Source organism: Morone saxatilis, unplaced genomic scaffold (genome assembly GCF_004916995.1).
Source record: "Morone saxatilis isolate NCDOM2014 unplaced genomic scaffold, NCSU_SB_2.0 Contig11, whole genome shotgun sequence".
Classification (NCBI taxonomy): domain Eukaryota; kingdom Metazoa; phylum Chordata; class Actinopteri; family Moronidae; genus Morone; species Morone saxatilis.
Window position 1 is genome coordinate 7,766,476 of NW_023339663.1, and position 14,799 is coordinate 7,781,274.

The 14,799-nt window shown below is 40.9% G+C and overlaps 1 protein-coding gene across 2 annotated transcripts in view; it reads left to right on the plus strand.

Moving 5' to 3' along the window:
- fbn1 (fibrillin 1) overlaps positions 1-14,799 on the plus strand; it is a 64,048-nt gene that overhangs the window by 35,992 nt on the left and 13,257 nt on the right. For both annotated transcript variants that reach the window (XM_035652380.1, XM_035652381.1), the window contains 15 exons: positions 4,489-4,611; positions 4,890-5,012; positions 5,131-5,298; positions 7,285-7,353; positions 7,444-7,569; positions 8,732-8,854; positions 8,962-9,120; positions 9,206-9,277; positions 9,367-9,492; positions 9,655-9,777; positions 11,094-11,219; positions 11,332-11,448; positions 11,543-11,668; positions 11,764-11,883; positions 12,609-12,734. In XM_035652380.1, coding sequence (XP_035508273.1) covers positions 4,489-4,611; positions 4,890-5,012; positions 5,131-5,298; positions 7,285-7,353; positions 7,444-7,569; positions 8,732-8,854; positions 8,962-9,120; positions 9,206-9,277; positions 9,367-9,492; positions 9,655-9,777; positions 11,094-11,219; positions 11,332-11,448; positions 11,543-11,668; positions 11,764-11,883; positions 12,609-12,734 — 1,827 coding nt within the window. The remainder of the gene's footprint in view (positions 1-4,488; positions 4,612-4,889; positions 5,013-5,130; positions 5,299-7,284; positions 7,354-7,443; positions 7,570-8,731; positions 8,855-8,961; positions 9,121-9,205; positions 9,278-9,366; positions 9,493-9,654; positions 9,778-11,093; positions 11,220-11,331; positions 11,449-11,542; positions 11,669-11,763; positions 11,884-12,608; positions 12,735-14,799) is intronic.

Consider the following 14,799-nt stretch of genomic DNA (forward strand, 5'->3'; position numbering starts at 1 on the left):
AGCAATTCAGGGACCTCAAGTGGCATCGCCATACCTCATCCTCCTCTCCCAGTGGCTCTTCTCTTGCCAGATGATAACGGCAGTCTGCTACTAAATGCAGCTTTCCCTTCTTAACTGTACACAGTAACAGAGTGATGACCCATTTGAATTCGTCTTGCAGTTTTTGCTGTTGGTGAAAACAGTTTGGGACCTGCCAACAGATGCAGAGACACATCACTGAAAATTGCCAGATTAGAGCAACACTGCACCCCACAGGCGAAAGACATGAGCAAAGTTGGAGAGAAAATAGGTCAGAGGGAGGGAGGTGTAGGGGTAAATAGAGGCAGATGCAAGGTAGAGGGTGGGAGAGAGGGGACTAGATGGGGTGGGGATGGAGAGGATTTGCTTTTTCTTTTGCATCTGCTGTTTTTGAAATTTTCACAAGTTTAAGCTATCTGGGAAGTATATGAAACGTGCCAGATATAAGAGCATCCTTGCTCATAGTCTATTTCTGAATAGTAAGTGCTGTCTAAATGCTAGGGAGACTGCACCTCTCTCAGGAGAGAGTGTTTTACTGAGATAAGGGCTCGAGAACATGTAGCAATGTGCTTGAATGTGACAATGAAGTGAAATGTTATTGGTGTGCAGGTATCAAGCTTGTATTTTAACGCTAAATTATAATAACCTACCTGAACCACAAGAGACTGACTAACTAACAATGGGATTAGTTCTGCCGTGATTGTGCGGATGCTGTAGCTGGATACTGGGAAGTGAGAGAGAGAGAGAGAGAGAGAGAGACACTGCTGATGCCTGTTGCGTGATTTACTCTTCTTGAAAGTGTAATTTAGAGCCGAGGTTGGAGCGGTACTATAGTAGGGAATAGAGCACTGTGTCAAAGTGAACAGCAGGTGGCGCCAACACCATGTCTTTTGGTGGCTCTCGCTGAAAACATACAAACATTTTTGGTCTAAATCAATGCCAAAATGTCACTTTTTGCTGTCTAATTGTTAGCGTATGTTATGTAAAAAAAAATCATCATTTTTCATCAAACATATATTTATTTATTTTTTTGTTAGTTTTTTGATGCAACATATACTAACACAATTAGTCAGAAGCTTTTTAGATTCAGGATAGAAAACTTCAGAAGAAAAAACAACTGAAGTAGACTGATTAATTTGCTGTCTTTAATAGGATAAACAGACTAACTTTGTGACATTACTTTGGTTCATCAGAGCAAAAACAAAAAGGAAAAATGTCTGTGCAAAGTTAACTGCAATTGTGTTTGTCTTTGTGAAATAGAAGTCCATGAAATTGGTAATTAAATTCACTGATATACAGCAGCCTTGCTTATCCAGACACATAGACTATTGTGTGTGTGTCTGTCTGTCTGTCTGTCTGTCTGTCTGTCTGTGTGTCTGTCTGTACTGCAGTGAGGGACATGCTGACCTTCACTGCCCAACTTATAGCCTGGACTCAGCCTGCTGTGCCACATTGCAGTTCTCCGTCTTCACAGGTTGTCTTCCTGTGTAGTCGAGTGTGTGTCTACATCGGTACACTTGCAGTTAAATGATGCGCTAGTATCGGCGTCAGCGTACGTGCATGTCCTCTGAGCAGCTCAGTCTGGCAGAGTCCTTGGTTGCTCCTCATTCTCGTCTGCCTCTTCTCTTTCCCAGTGAAAAATCTCAGTCATCTGTTCGTCTTCTCCAGTCTCACCCCTCTGCCTGACTGGGGTGAGAACAAGGGGGTCCATGGAGAGAGCTGTAAATGGCTGAGGAGCTGTGTACCGGCTGGTTTCGCATCGTTGCAGGTACAGTAGGTAAAACCCCTTTCTTGACCTAACAGTAGTACAGTACAGCACCTCTTCAGGAGTGAGAACATGGATTGTCAGCACACCTAAAAATATGGAAGGGCACTTTAAAAAAAAAAAAAAATTTAATCTTTTTTATTCTCAGGGGGTTTACTCCAGATTATCTGGTGCATGAGGTGAAATGGGAGCTGTGTGTCTTATAAGTGTACAGCGTTTTACTTAATTTATTGTGTGCACTTGTGGCTGTGTGGAATATACCCTCACTTTTTTGTTGATCTTACTGATCTGTCATGGCCATAAGATGTTGATACAGGTGCCTTTGCATATTCACTGTGCAATGTGTCTTCTCAGGGGTGCATCAGGGAACACTGGCACTTTCATTTAGAGAGGAAAAGAGAAAGGGGCAGACAGAATTTGTAAGGGAGAAAGGACTAAATATTCCAATTGTCCCGCACACAACAAAATAAGAAAATACAGGCAGAGGGCAGCGTCTCTGCAGATACAAACACTGCCACACACTCCTAGTGAGTCACATGTGATGATTGAGAGCGATTAATTTTGAGTCTATATGTTGTTTTTTAGAAAAAGTCCTACATTGTTTTGTTTTTTTCCTCAACTCGATTGTTTTTTGTATACATTAAAGTGGTGTCCCATAACGGTACACTACCACAATATTGTGTCAATGGAGGTATGGAGCGTGGTCACAAATAGCACCTCTCTCTGGCCATGTTATGTAAGAAAAATGCCCACTTATCTACATCAGCATGTGATTGTCTATTCCTCTCCATAGTATAAAAGACATACATGTGTGTCTTTATTCAGGCTGCTCCATTCCTGTAGCTCCAAAACAGAGCTTATAGGGTATTAGGCTGTATTTAGCAAATCCCCCTCCCTTCCTCCTCCCTTATTCTACATTCCTCCACTAGTTGGCATGGTCAGCCTAGTTGCCACATACCTGTTCAGTACACTATATTGATGGTATTACAGTACACTGAGCAGATATCCACAATATTTTTACCTCCACACCAGCACAATAGTAAACCTCTGTCATGACTCACAGAGAACACTAGATGGCAGTGCAGGAGAAGATGCTATTTGTCTCACAGCTAAGGGAGTTAACAGGAGTGAGAAACAAGGAGTAATCTACAAGAAGATGGGAGAGGGAAAGAGAAAGTGATTGAAAATAGAGCTTTAGAGAGAACAGAAAAGATGAAGTAGATAAGAGGACAAAAGAAGGGGTCGCAGCAGAAAGAATATAAATGAGAGAGGTGCAAATATAGTGAGGGGGTAGAGGGAAGGATGGGGGGGAGGGAGTAAAAACTGGGGGCAGGGTGGGGACCCTCTTTTTGGGAGCATCTGCTGGGTGTTAAGACAGAAGAGCTGGCAAGGAAAGACAGAGCAATGAAAGGAGGGAGGAGGCAAGTGACAGAATGAGCCACATACAGGCAGCTTGACAGAAATAATGGGCTAAAGACAGGGAAAAGGGAGAAATCAGTAAATGAAAAGGAAAGAAGTGATGAATGAGAGAGAGTAAAAGAGACTTGGAAGGAGGGAGGGAGTCGCCATCACATGGGCTTAAGCATGACTTGGGAGGGTTTATTGGGCATAGAGAGGCACCGGCTGGCTCTTGTTAAAGTATGGCTGAAGACCGGGAGATAGGCAACCGACAAGGATTTCCAATAAACACACATTATATACAGTATACATCCGGATGTATACAAAGTCATAAACCACACACACTGCCGGCTACTAAGACTGAATATTTTGTTTCCACATATTTTCTTATTAGATATTGCTTACTATGCTTAATGAGAGCTAACGTCAGGGCTAGAGAGTGGTGTCGCCTGTTAGTAGATTCATGACGGCACAGCCTAATACCTGAATACTGGTCTTCTGTAGGAATGGTCCCCCAACCTTTGGCAGATTTTTGTGTGTGTTGAACTGTTGATATCTTAATGAGACATCTACAGATTACACAGAATGCACAGATTGGTGGCTGTAAAAAGTCATTATAAACCAGCACTGACGTTAGTTATCACTCTTAGAGAGTTCTCAAGTTTGGTAATGAGATTTTTTTATTGAGTAATATTAGGAAACTATGTCCAATAAACATGGACCAGCTAAGTGACTATATATTCTCTTTCTGTGGAAGAACCTGCAAACTTTCCTGGTCCTAAAAATAACAGAATGTAAGATACTCTGACACAATAACTTTTTTTCTTTTTTAAGAATCAAATCACACTGCTAATTTGCCAATTTTATTTATTTAATTATTAACATCATTAAGCCTTTTTGGTACTTTTTGCTCTTTCTTTTTAATTTAATCTTATACTTTTTTTTAATACATTTATTTGTCTTTATGAAATAGAATGAATATGTTTTGTTTTCATATGTGCTTCATGGCTTACTATATGAGCTATACATGTAATATAATACAACTAACAATAAAACTAATAATCCTAGCACTAATACTAAGAACATTGGACTAAAATTGCTTGCTGTTTTTTTTTTTTTTATTTCTTGTTAATTCACAGATTTTTTGGGGTAAAGCTTCACTTCACTGTTTAATTTGTTGTTGTTTTGTAGGTTTGCCTAATTGTCAGTCTCCTCTCCTCTTTGGTTTATCCACATAAACATTCACCCCCCTCTTTCCCTCTCATTCTCCCTCTCTCTCTCTCTCTCTCTCTCTGTCTCTTTTACAGACATAGACGAATGTACCTTTGCTGATATCTGTGTCAATGGACGCTGCCAGAATATCCCAGGACTTTTTAGATGCGAATGTAACATTGGTTATGAACTGGACAGGAGTGGAGGCAACTGCACAGGTAAGACCAGTCAAAATTCCAGTCCAGCTGCCTGCCTCAATGATGCTCTGTTTATGCCCCAATGAGCTAAGGAAATGTGAAAGAGTGTAAAAAGAAGAGGGTGTAGAGCGGTGAAGAGATCAACAGCTCTCATCTCCCCTGAGATACAGAGGAAACGTCACTGCTCCTCTCCTTGCTGTTGTGACTAAAGACCTGTTGACAAAAACATTGAAAGACTCTTATATGTTTTTGTGGAAATGAAGAAATTGTATAGACTGTTGCTTTGTTTTTTTTCTCAGATATCAATGAATGTGCAGACCCGACCATCTGTATTAATGGGATGTGTGTCAACATCCCTGGAAGCTACCACTGTAACTGCCCAGCAGACTTTGAACTCAACCCCACTCGGGTGGGCTGTGTAGGTGAGACTCAACAAGTTCTCACTACACATTGTTGGTGTTTGATCTTAGCTTTTTATAGAACTAAGTCTAAAGCAAAGGCAAGACACAACTGTATACCTGAACACCTGTGTGTATACAGACACTCGCTCTGGAAGCTGCTACCTGGATGTTCGTTCCCGAGGAGATGCATCAGAGAGCTTGGACTGCTCCAATGAGATCGGAGTTGGTGTTTCCAAGGCATCCTGCTGCTGTTCCAAGGGGCTTGGCTGGGGAAATCCATGTGAATCATGCCCCTCTGTCAATTCAAGTGAGTCAACCCATAGTTATTTAGATTCTTGTTATGCATGTTTATTTTTTTGTTTCAGTTCAATAGCAAGATTTGTGCTTAATGGAGGGGTTTAAGGTGACAAAACACACCTCCAGGCAGCCACAGTGAACTTCTATAGCTGATATACAGTATATTATACATGTATGGCCCACCTGAGTCAGTGTTAATTGGGTCTTGATAATTCATCAGTTTAATTAGCTCACCATAGTATCTGGTCAACCTTTTGCAGCTCTGCAAAAGATTTGCTCAGTATTAAACACATAATAAGTAACATTTCCACATTAAAATGTCTCAAAACACTAGAGCTATTTTCTGTATTTTGTTTATTTGTGTACTTACTTTATCCCAAATGTTTCCAACAGTGTTCAGACCCAGAGAAATCTGTAATTTTATTCAGGGAACAGTGCGTTTCACTGGTTGCCTGTCAATGCCGTCATATCCTCTTTGCACATGCCGTTGTGTTTCTCTGCCAGAAGCTGCCATAAACAGACTTTTTATCACTTTTTATGTTACACTTCACAATCTTGGTGTATATTTTAACTGGATTATGTGGAAGGGTTTTAGTCCTTGGGTATTTGGATCTTAAGTTATCAGAGAAACAAGCTGAGCTAATGTTAGCAGCAGCTCATTTCGCAGCCCCTCCGGGACGTCCTTTGTCCACTGAACAGGATCGGAGAAACACAGATTTTTAAGGTGAAACTGCTTTTTTCTTTGTTTTTAATGGTTTTAATCACCAGGTCTGCTTGTTTTGGAGAGAAGGAGACCTCTGTGAATAATTTGGCTCCCGGTAGAAACCTCCTGAAGAGAAGTTGACTGCAGTGGTGGTGAAGCCCCCCTTACTTACATTGATGAAAAACTCCTCAAGTTAGCGAAGCGAGTTCTGACTTTTATTTAGAAACAAACCAACCTTTTCAAACCTTTCAAGTTCAGTATTACTAAATGTCACTCAAAAAGAAAAGAGATGCAGCAACATCAACAAGTTATTTCCATCAATCCAATACCATCACCATAGAGTCAGCTGCAGATAATAGAACCAACAGAACCAATACAAGTGTACAATGAATACTATTTTGATTAAGTTCTTGCTTCTTTAACTTGTATTTTTTTGCCTTGAGACCAAAGGGTTCAGTTTATGTTGCTAAGTTGTTTCTGCTTTCATCACTGAACAAGTACAGATGTGATTAGTAGAGTCTTTGTACTGTTTAAAAGTTGAGTGGGCAGGGAATTTCTGTTTTGCAATATGGCTGAAAAAGAGAGTTTTGACTGTTACTATCTTGCAACGTAATTTAAGGGTCATTGACTTTGATCAACAACCCTGCCCAGTCCTTCTATTGTTTTGTACCGTGGGGCAGAGTAAATCCACTAATCAGTTGGCACCTGTTGCCCTTAGTCCCTTGAAGGTCTTCTCTTACTATTTCAAGTCATAACATGAAACATAACTATACCACCAACATATAGAAATATACCACAGTGTTAATCAGGCCAGATAAGGTGTGCGTTATACAGGCTACATTCTGCCTGCTCTTGTCATGCGATTGTGTGTTTGCCGTAATTGTTGTTGCTGGTAAAGATGAGACAGCTTTGTGCAACTTACTTGAAATTGCCAACAGATGGTTCAGAACATTACAGGGAATGACTCACCCTTTTCAGCTCAAGGAAATGCTTGCTTCTATGACAAGAACAAAACCTTTTTCTTTTTGCTTTGTAATTCTGAGTAGCTGCAGTCATGTCCGGTCCACTGGGCTCTGTGGATAACTTTGAGATCTGAGATGGCTGATCAAAAAAAGTACGACGTAGAGTGACAGGAAACGTCTTTTTACCAACTGGGCATGTGACTTAACTTAAAGTCTCACCATAAGCCAATCATTACTGTCAAATCCTGCAATAAAACAACCTTGATTGTAGTTTGCGTGTTGTGCCATTGCTGCTGGTTAATAGGATTGGGTGCTGTGTTCTGTGTTACAGCTGAGTACAAGACGCTGTGTCCTGGAGGAGAGGGCTTCAGACCAAATCCCATCACTGTCATCTTGGAAGGTCAGGCAGCAACATGCTATCAGACACTCTGATAGATAACAAACACCCACTAACAATGCCACTGAGTGTTTCCTTTTCTCCCTCTGGCAGACATCAACGAGTGCCAGGAGCTGCCAGGCTTGTGCCAGGGAGGACAGTGCATCAACACCTTTGGCAGCTTCCAGTGTGAATGTCGAAGAGGCTACGCCCTCAACACAGAAACCAGAGTCTGTGAAGGTATTAGACACACACAGACACATGAACACACAGGTGACCTTTTCCTCTCTAGCTCTTGCCCTGGGACATTTCAGTGAGAAGGAAATTGAGTCCAGCCGTCGAGGCCTTCGTTCAGCGAGGACACATGGAGAGAAAGAAAAAAGCACTGAGTGCAAAAAGACAAAGAAATATTGGACCTTTTTGTACCATAGACAACACTGCAGCTCATTGTAGCTCAATATGTCTCTGCTCTAGTTCCCGTCTGTTGCTAACCCAGCAAAGCTCAGTCAGGATGATGAGACAGCTGAGCGCCTAACTGTGTCCAGAGGAGCGAGGCTCTGATGTGGTCAGCCCTCTCCTCGGGGAAGTACACTGAGTCCCCTGTAGACAGGCCAGCTATGACGAAGGGAGGGATAGACAGAGGAATGAAAGATAGGGGGAAAAAAAGATACATGAGAAGGGTGTTTAGAAAAGAGAAACAGGAACAGAGAAGAGAGGAGGGGGTGCTAAGGGTTAGACAATGACATGTGGCTGGCGGCATTTTAATTAGCGTGTGTTTGTTGGCCAGGAGAACAAAAGCGGGTGTCTGCTCTATGAAGTACAGGACTGAACATTCACTATGTCTCTAGTCAATCAACAGTTGAGCTGTTAGCTGGGCCGGAAGAAACAAGCACTGTGTTTGCTGTTTGGCAGTAATGTTGGTTCAGTAGAGAAATCATTTTAGAATAGAAAGTATAGAAATGAGAAAATTATAAATATATGAATAGAAGAGCCATTAAAAGCAAATTGCAGTCCTAATGTACTTCAGTGTAAGTGCAGTGGTAATTTTGGACCTGGTGTGTGCAGTATATTCACAAAAGATGATGATGTTGGTTATTGTACACAGCCAAGAGGAAGACAAATAGATGTTAAATTTGTGAATTGTGTATTGAATTTAATTGTTAAATCCACTGGAGTCATGAGGGCTGAAGAGAAATTTAGGTACCTTGGATCCCCATGTAGGAAATCTGTATTATATGTTCCTTATTGCACTCATTCCGCCTCCCTTTAGATCATAGGTAATCTATTTAGTTGTACATTTTAAAAAGAAAGGAGCAAAAGTGTCGCATTTCAACTCAATTAATGCAAGTCAGACACTGTATTCATCATAATAATGGACTAATTTTCGGTCCTCTGTGTGCAGACGTCAATGAGTGTGAACGGCCAGGCATCTGTGGCCCAGGCCAGTGCTACAACACCATTGGGAACTACACCTGTATCTGCCCTGTGGACTACATGCAGGTCAATGGAGGGAACAACTGCATGGGTAGGTCTGCATGCTGCATGCCTGTATCAAGAAGCAAAATGGTAGTAACTGTCACACATGGCATTTTTGCATTTAACTTTCTCTCTCTTTCTTTTGAACACACGCAGACATGAGGAAGAGCTACTGCTACAGGAACTTTTACTCTGACAACAGGACATGTGATGGAGAGCTGACATTCAACATGACCAAAAAGATGTGCTGCTGCTCCTACAACATTGGCCGTGCATGGAATAAACCCTGTGAACAGTGTCCTGTGCCAAGCACCGGTGAGGTCTTATACACACACATTGTATAGAAAGTATAAGGAACTAAAAGTGAGCTTTTAAAAACTCATGTCTTTTGTCCACTTAGATGAGTTTGCTGTCCTGTGTGGTAGCGAGAGACCAGGATATTACATCGACATCACCACTGGACGGGTCATTGGTATGATTTTCCCATTCAAAAATGTAAGTGATGAAAAGGAAAGTTTGTTTTGTTCTTATCTTGTCCCTTGTCTCTTTCTCATGTGCCAGATATTGATGAGTGCAGGGAGATCCCAGGAGTGTGTGAAAATGGAGTTTGCATCAACATGATTGGCAGCTTCAGGTGTGAGTGCCCCATTGGCTTCATCTACAACGACAAGCTGCTGATTTGTGAAGGTAAAGCCTGCACTACATTCATAGCAAAGATTTTGTGAAACCTTCTTAGGTTTTTCAAAAGTTAGATAATTAATGAGGTCAGTTTTTTATATTTATATACCTTCTTTGTCACCAGTAGATGACTGTGATGTCTTTGAACACCTCTGTCCCTGTTGTTGTTAGATATTGATGAGTGTCAGAATGGACCGGTGTGCCAGCAGAATGCAGCCTGTCTGAATATGCCAGGAAGCTACCGCTGCGAGTGTAAACCCGGTTATCGCTTCACCCCAACTGGACAGTGTCTAGGTAAGGCTGTGGTGGTGATCAGCTTTGGCCTTTGAAGAGATACAAGGTGTCAGCAGCCCTCAGATTATACAGTACATTACTGGTATGATGCATGGTTGTGACTGTTCACTCAACCAACGGGAGGTTTATTCAACTCCTAATGACCTCAGAGGAGATTATACAAAATTGGTGGAAACATGGAGCAGGATTAGAGAAAAGATTTGGAGAGGCAGCTAAAAAACTGCTGTCTTTCATGAGGATGATGCAGACTTCCCTGGGTCTTCTTGTGGCCTGATGCTGTCTTGTATCCTCAAGCTATTTTATCAAACTCAGCCATATGAAACTCTTTGAACTGCAGACATATATGCCAAAGATAAAGCACCAGAGGCAGCACAGTTGACAGTTGGGCTGAGGAGGAATTCTTCATGGCTGGCTTGTTATTAAGGAAGAGCTTTTGCTTCCAGCTTTCAGACTCCTAACAACAAAACATTGTCAGACTCGAGTGAGGGAAAACTGAAATTGTGGCTAGAAACAATGATGACCTTACATGTGAGAATTAAATATATAAATATTGTGTCATCATGCCAAAGAGTTAATGGCCAGTTTCCTGTCCTATGAAGCAATAAATACGTACCCATATTAGTGATTGTTTGCGGCTAGCACCAAATATCTAAATAGTCGTAAAAGTAATATTAAAATATTTTATTTATGGGAGTTATTTATTACGTATGGTAACATTAGTTATCAGTAAATGCCAAAAATGACTTTCAAATTTTATACAGTATGATGTGAGGAGTTGTTTGTTGTAATGGCTAGAGCTTGGGTGTCCATCCAGTCAGGAGTAGTTAGGGATAGATAGAGATAACTGTCAATCCTCTATTCGACCAGCTGGCCTAAAATTACATGTCTCAAGCAAGAGTAATGCAGCAGAATAATGGGCTGGCAATGCTAGGCTATTCAAATTTTTTCTATACAGAACTGGAGAGAAAGTGTGAAAATACATAAAAAAATTAAATTTTTACATATTTGATGAATGAAAATAGATAGCAGAACAGTTATACACACATACAAGGTAACAATATAGAGAGGGGATTTCCATTTTATGGGGTCTTAAATGATTACCCCATAATATACCAAATTACACCATCACAGATTGTTAAACTCTTCAGACACTCTGCTGACCTCATCAGGTAAAACTGCCTTGTTCTGTTATAACAGTAGTTAAGTCCGGTACTATTTGACTAGGCTGCTGTAATAAGTGTTGCTGTATCAGTGAGATTGTATATTTCACAGCTTTGCAGTTCACACAGTGTGACAGTTGTTTTCCTGTTTTTCAGACCGTAATGAATGCACTGAGAATCCTGGTATATGCAACCCTGGTCAGTGCATTGACACACTGGGGAGCTACCGCTGCATCTGCCCCAATGGCTTCAAAACAACGCGTGACCTGTCAATGTGTGTTGGTAAGCTGTGTTGGTTCCTATCAGTTTTTAGTGTTTTTGACGTGTTATTTCAGCAGTTACTCTGCTATGCGGGTACTGTAAGTGCTAAAGTGTGACGATGGTCTGGTTTCAGACGTGGACGAGTGTGAGAGACAACCTTGTGGAAACGGGACCTGTAAGAACACAGTGGGCTCCTACAACTGTCTCTGCTACCCCGGCTTTCAGAACTCACACAACAGCGACTGCATAGGTGCGTGCAACTATGGATGTGAGTTAGTAGAAGAGAAAGAGCAAGAGAGCTATAACCTTTATGTGATACATTGTGGTATTTGTGCATTGATCAGATGTCGATGAGTGTTCGACGCAGAGGGGCTTGTGCCGAAACGGGCAGTGTATAAACACCGTGGGAACCTTCCTCTGTGTGTGCCATGATGGCTATGAGCTCTCGTTAGACGGCAGACTGTGTGCAGGTAAGGAACTGCTATTTTTAAATTTTTTTTATGTTTATCTGAATGTAATATGCATGTTTTACAGTATATCCCTTGTGTATTCCCTTTTTTCTCAGATATTAATGAATGTGCAGTGAATCCAGGCACGTGTGGTGCAGGAACTTGTCTGAATCTGGATGGCTCTTACAGGTGTATCTGTCCAATTGGTTACTATCTCCATGAGGAAACCTGTGAAGGTACGGGTGCCTAAAGCCAGTCCTCTATGTGTCATGGTTAATAAACATAAGTCAAAACATAAAAAATAAAAACAGGTATTCCTGAAGTAATAAAATATCTGCACACAGGGATAAATCTCACCTCAGGCAGTGCAGATCACACACACACACACAGACATATACGCATTGCACAAATCACAGCTTAGGCCATCTCTGCTGAGGTGTACTGTACAAGAAGAGAATAAACTATTTCTTAGCCTCCTCCTTCTCTTCAATTGCCTTGCTGCTACAAATCGCCCCTCTTCTCCCTTTCACACGTGGTAGTGGGCCCAAGCCAGAACCACTTGTTTATACAGTGGGGCTGATGAAGAGATATTCGGCAGACTTCAACACATTCCTGCTTTGTGCTCTGTTCCTGGAAGCAGGGAGGAACAGCGCTGAATTCTCAGCATCAGTAACGGCAGCAGCTGGTCATTGTGATGAGCGAACACGTGACACTGAGGCTATTCCAGATAATATGCCTTTATCCAACTATCCATTAGTGAGATTACAGTTTGTTTTATCACATTTGGATAGATCATGACGTACTTGTATGACTTCATCCATGCAGCTATAACAGTAGTTCATGAGATGTCAGTGATGCACTGCAGGGTGGAATTCTGATGGTAAAAATTAGGAATGAATTGATGGATTTTATTTGTATAAATTCAATGAGGTGTTTGATGCCATTCCGGTTTGTGTGTCAGATATTGATGAGTGCTCCCAGTCGCCTGAGATCTGTACATTTGGAACCTGCTCCAACACTGAAGGAAGCTTCACCTGCTTGTGTCCCGAAGGCTTCCAGATCTCTGCCTCTGGACGCAGATGTTTAGGTAATTGTGTGTGTGGGTGTGAGAGAGAGGGGAAAGAAGCTAAGAAACTATCTTTTGCAGTCTTTTGCCCTTTAAACAGTTAAGTTTAAAGGGGGTTAAGTTTAAAGTAGTATCTGTATAGTGGTGTTAGACTTTTCCTGCTCTTTCTTGATAGCACACTGTGTTCCAGCTGGTTCTGCTGCTGCTGCCTCTACAAGGCCAAGGGTGGCTCTGAAAAGATCACTTTTCCATTTCCTCACTTGTGTGTGTGTGTTTATGTACATATGTGTGTTTTTGGGTTGGGTGGGGGAGCACTGAGTCCTCTGTTAGGGAGTTCCCCCTCCAAACACTGAAGTGATGACATCATCAGTTCAGTGAGGGAGTTTACAGTTTGTATTTCACTTTTCTCTCCAGTGTCAGAAGTGAGGGTTGGGGGATAAACAGGAGGAATTGGGTGGAGAATGAGCAACATGGGCAGTAAAAGAGATTTCTTGACAAGGACAACCAAGTCCCACTGAGAAAACTATTGTTTTTATTTAAAATGATGATAGACATAAAAACAATGAAGAAATTCATGATAACAGCGGTGATGAAAACCATTTCTGTGTCTTTTTGTGCAAGAGACGTACATATTAACAAGTCATATTTTGTCATGATAACAATCTTTAGAAAGAGAAACACACAAAAGACAAAAGAAGGGCTGTTTAAGGTTTAAGGTGGGTGTCCTCAGGAGATTAAGATTAAACAGCACCTGTGGTTTAGTCTGAACCCGGTTGCTCTGTCCTGTAGAAATCACCTAAACTCTCACTGTATACGAGGTCATAAAGATCAGAATAAGGACAGATTAATTTAACTCTGTTCATTTTATTACTTCTTTTAACATACAATGTTCTTTTAAATGCAAGTTTTGAAACTTGTGAATAATTGTGTTATTACATTTAAAGTTGTCACCTCTTCTTCGGTTAATTAATTAAGCCAGAAACGGGGTTACTGATTATCTGGCAAACATAACATAAATATTTTTTGGGCTACTTCGGGCCACCAGAAACAAGTTTTGAACATAAAATGATTAAGTATCATTACCTCTTGAGTATATACCAAACGTATTAGCAAACAGTTGCGTCCAGTAGTTACAGAGCAATATTATCATTCCTTTGGAGTCGTTTGATTTCTGGCCACCTGGTGAATGTAAGTTCAATATTCACTATTTATTATTATTATTTATGATTTGGCTGTAGTTCAGCTGAACCTGTGTTTATTTTGAGAGAGCAATCCACTCCAGCTTAGTACACAGCTTAGTTTTAAACCACAGGAAGTTATCGTTTAGCTGGACCCGCTCTAAATCATACCTAAGATGCTAAGTGACAAAGGACACTCGAATTAATGATATGTTTTCTTCTTAGCCTTTATTGACAGTAGATAGTAGATAAACATGGGGAGGGACATACAACGTTAGTCCCTGGCTGGAATCACACTTGGGATATTGCGATAACAGTATATGGTATGTGTCTTAACCACTTGGCCACCAGGACTCCCTAATTATTGATATGTTTTAAATTATGATGCCGTTGTGGTTTTGCAAATTTCCATGACCATTAAATATCTGTCACCACACTCACCACCAGCAGATTTGTGTCACCACTGTCAGACCCCTTGTTGACAAAGTATTGATTTATTTCAGAGCTTAATTTTGTTATTATTATTTTCTTAATTAATTTTTTTATATTTTATGTTATTTTTTTAAGCATTAGCCTATATTCTGTCTCTGATTTAAAATAATACACAGCATTGACATTTTAGGTGACCATATCAAGAAATCACTAACATCTGAACATTTGATTCATATATGTCAGTGTCACAAACTACAAAATAAGAATGACAAATGCACGTGCAGAAGCACATGTGCATGCGCTCACACACACTTGCACAACAGCTGTGCACAGAGCACCATTAATCTCTTTTGCGGAAAGGCTGACAAATCAGTTTCATGGAGGAAAGTAACATGACACTCTTTGACATTCTCCACAAAGCACCAGGTGTTCATGTATGTGATCCTTGCCTCTGAGCCAGGTGTGTGTGTGTGTGT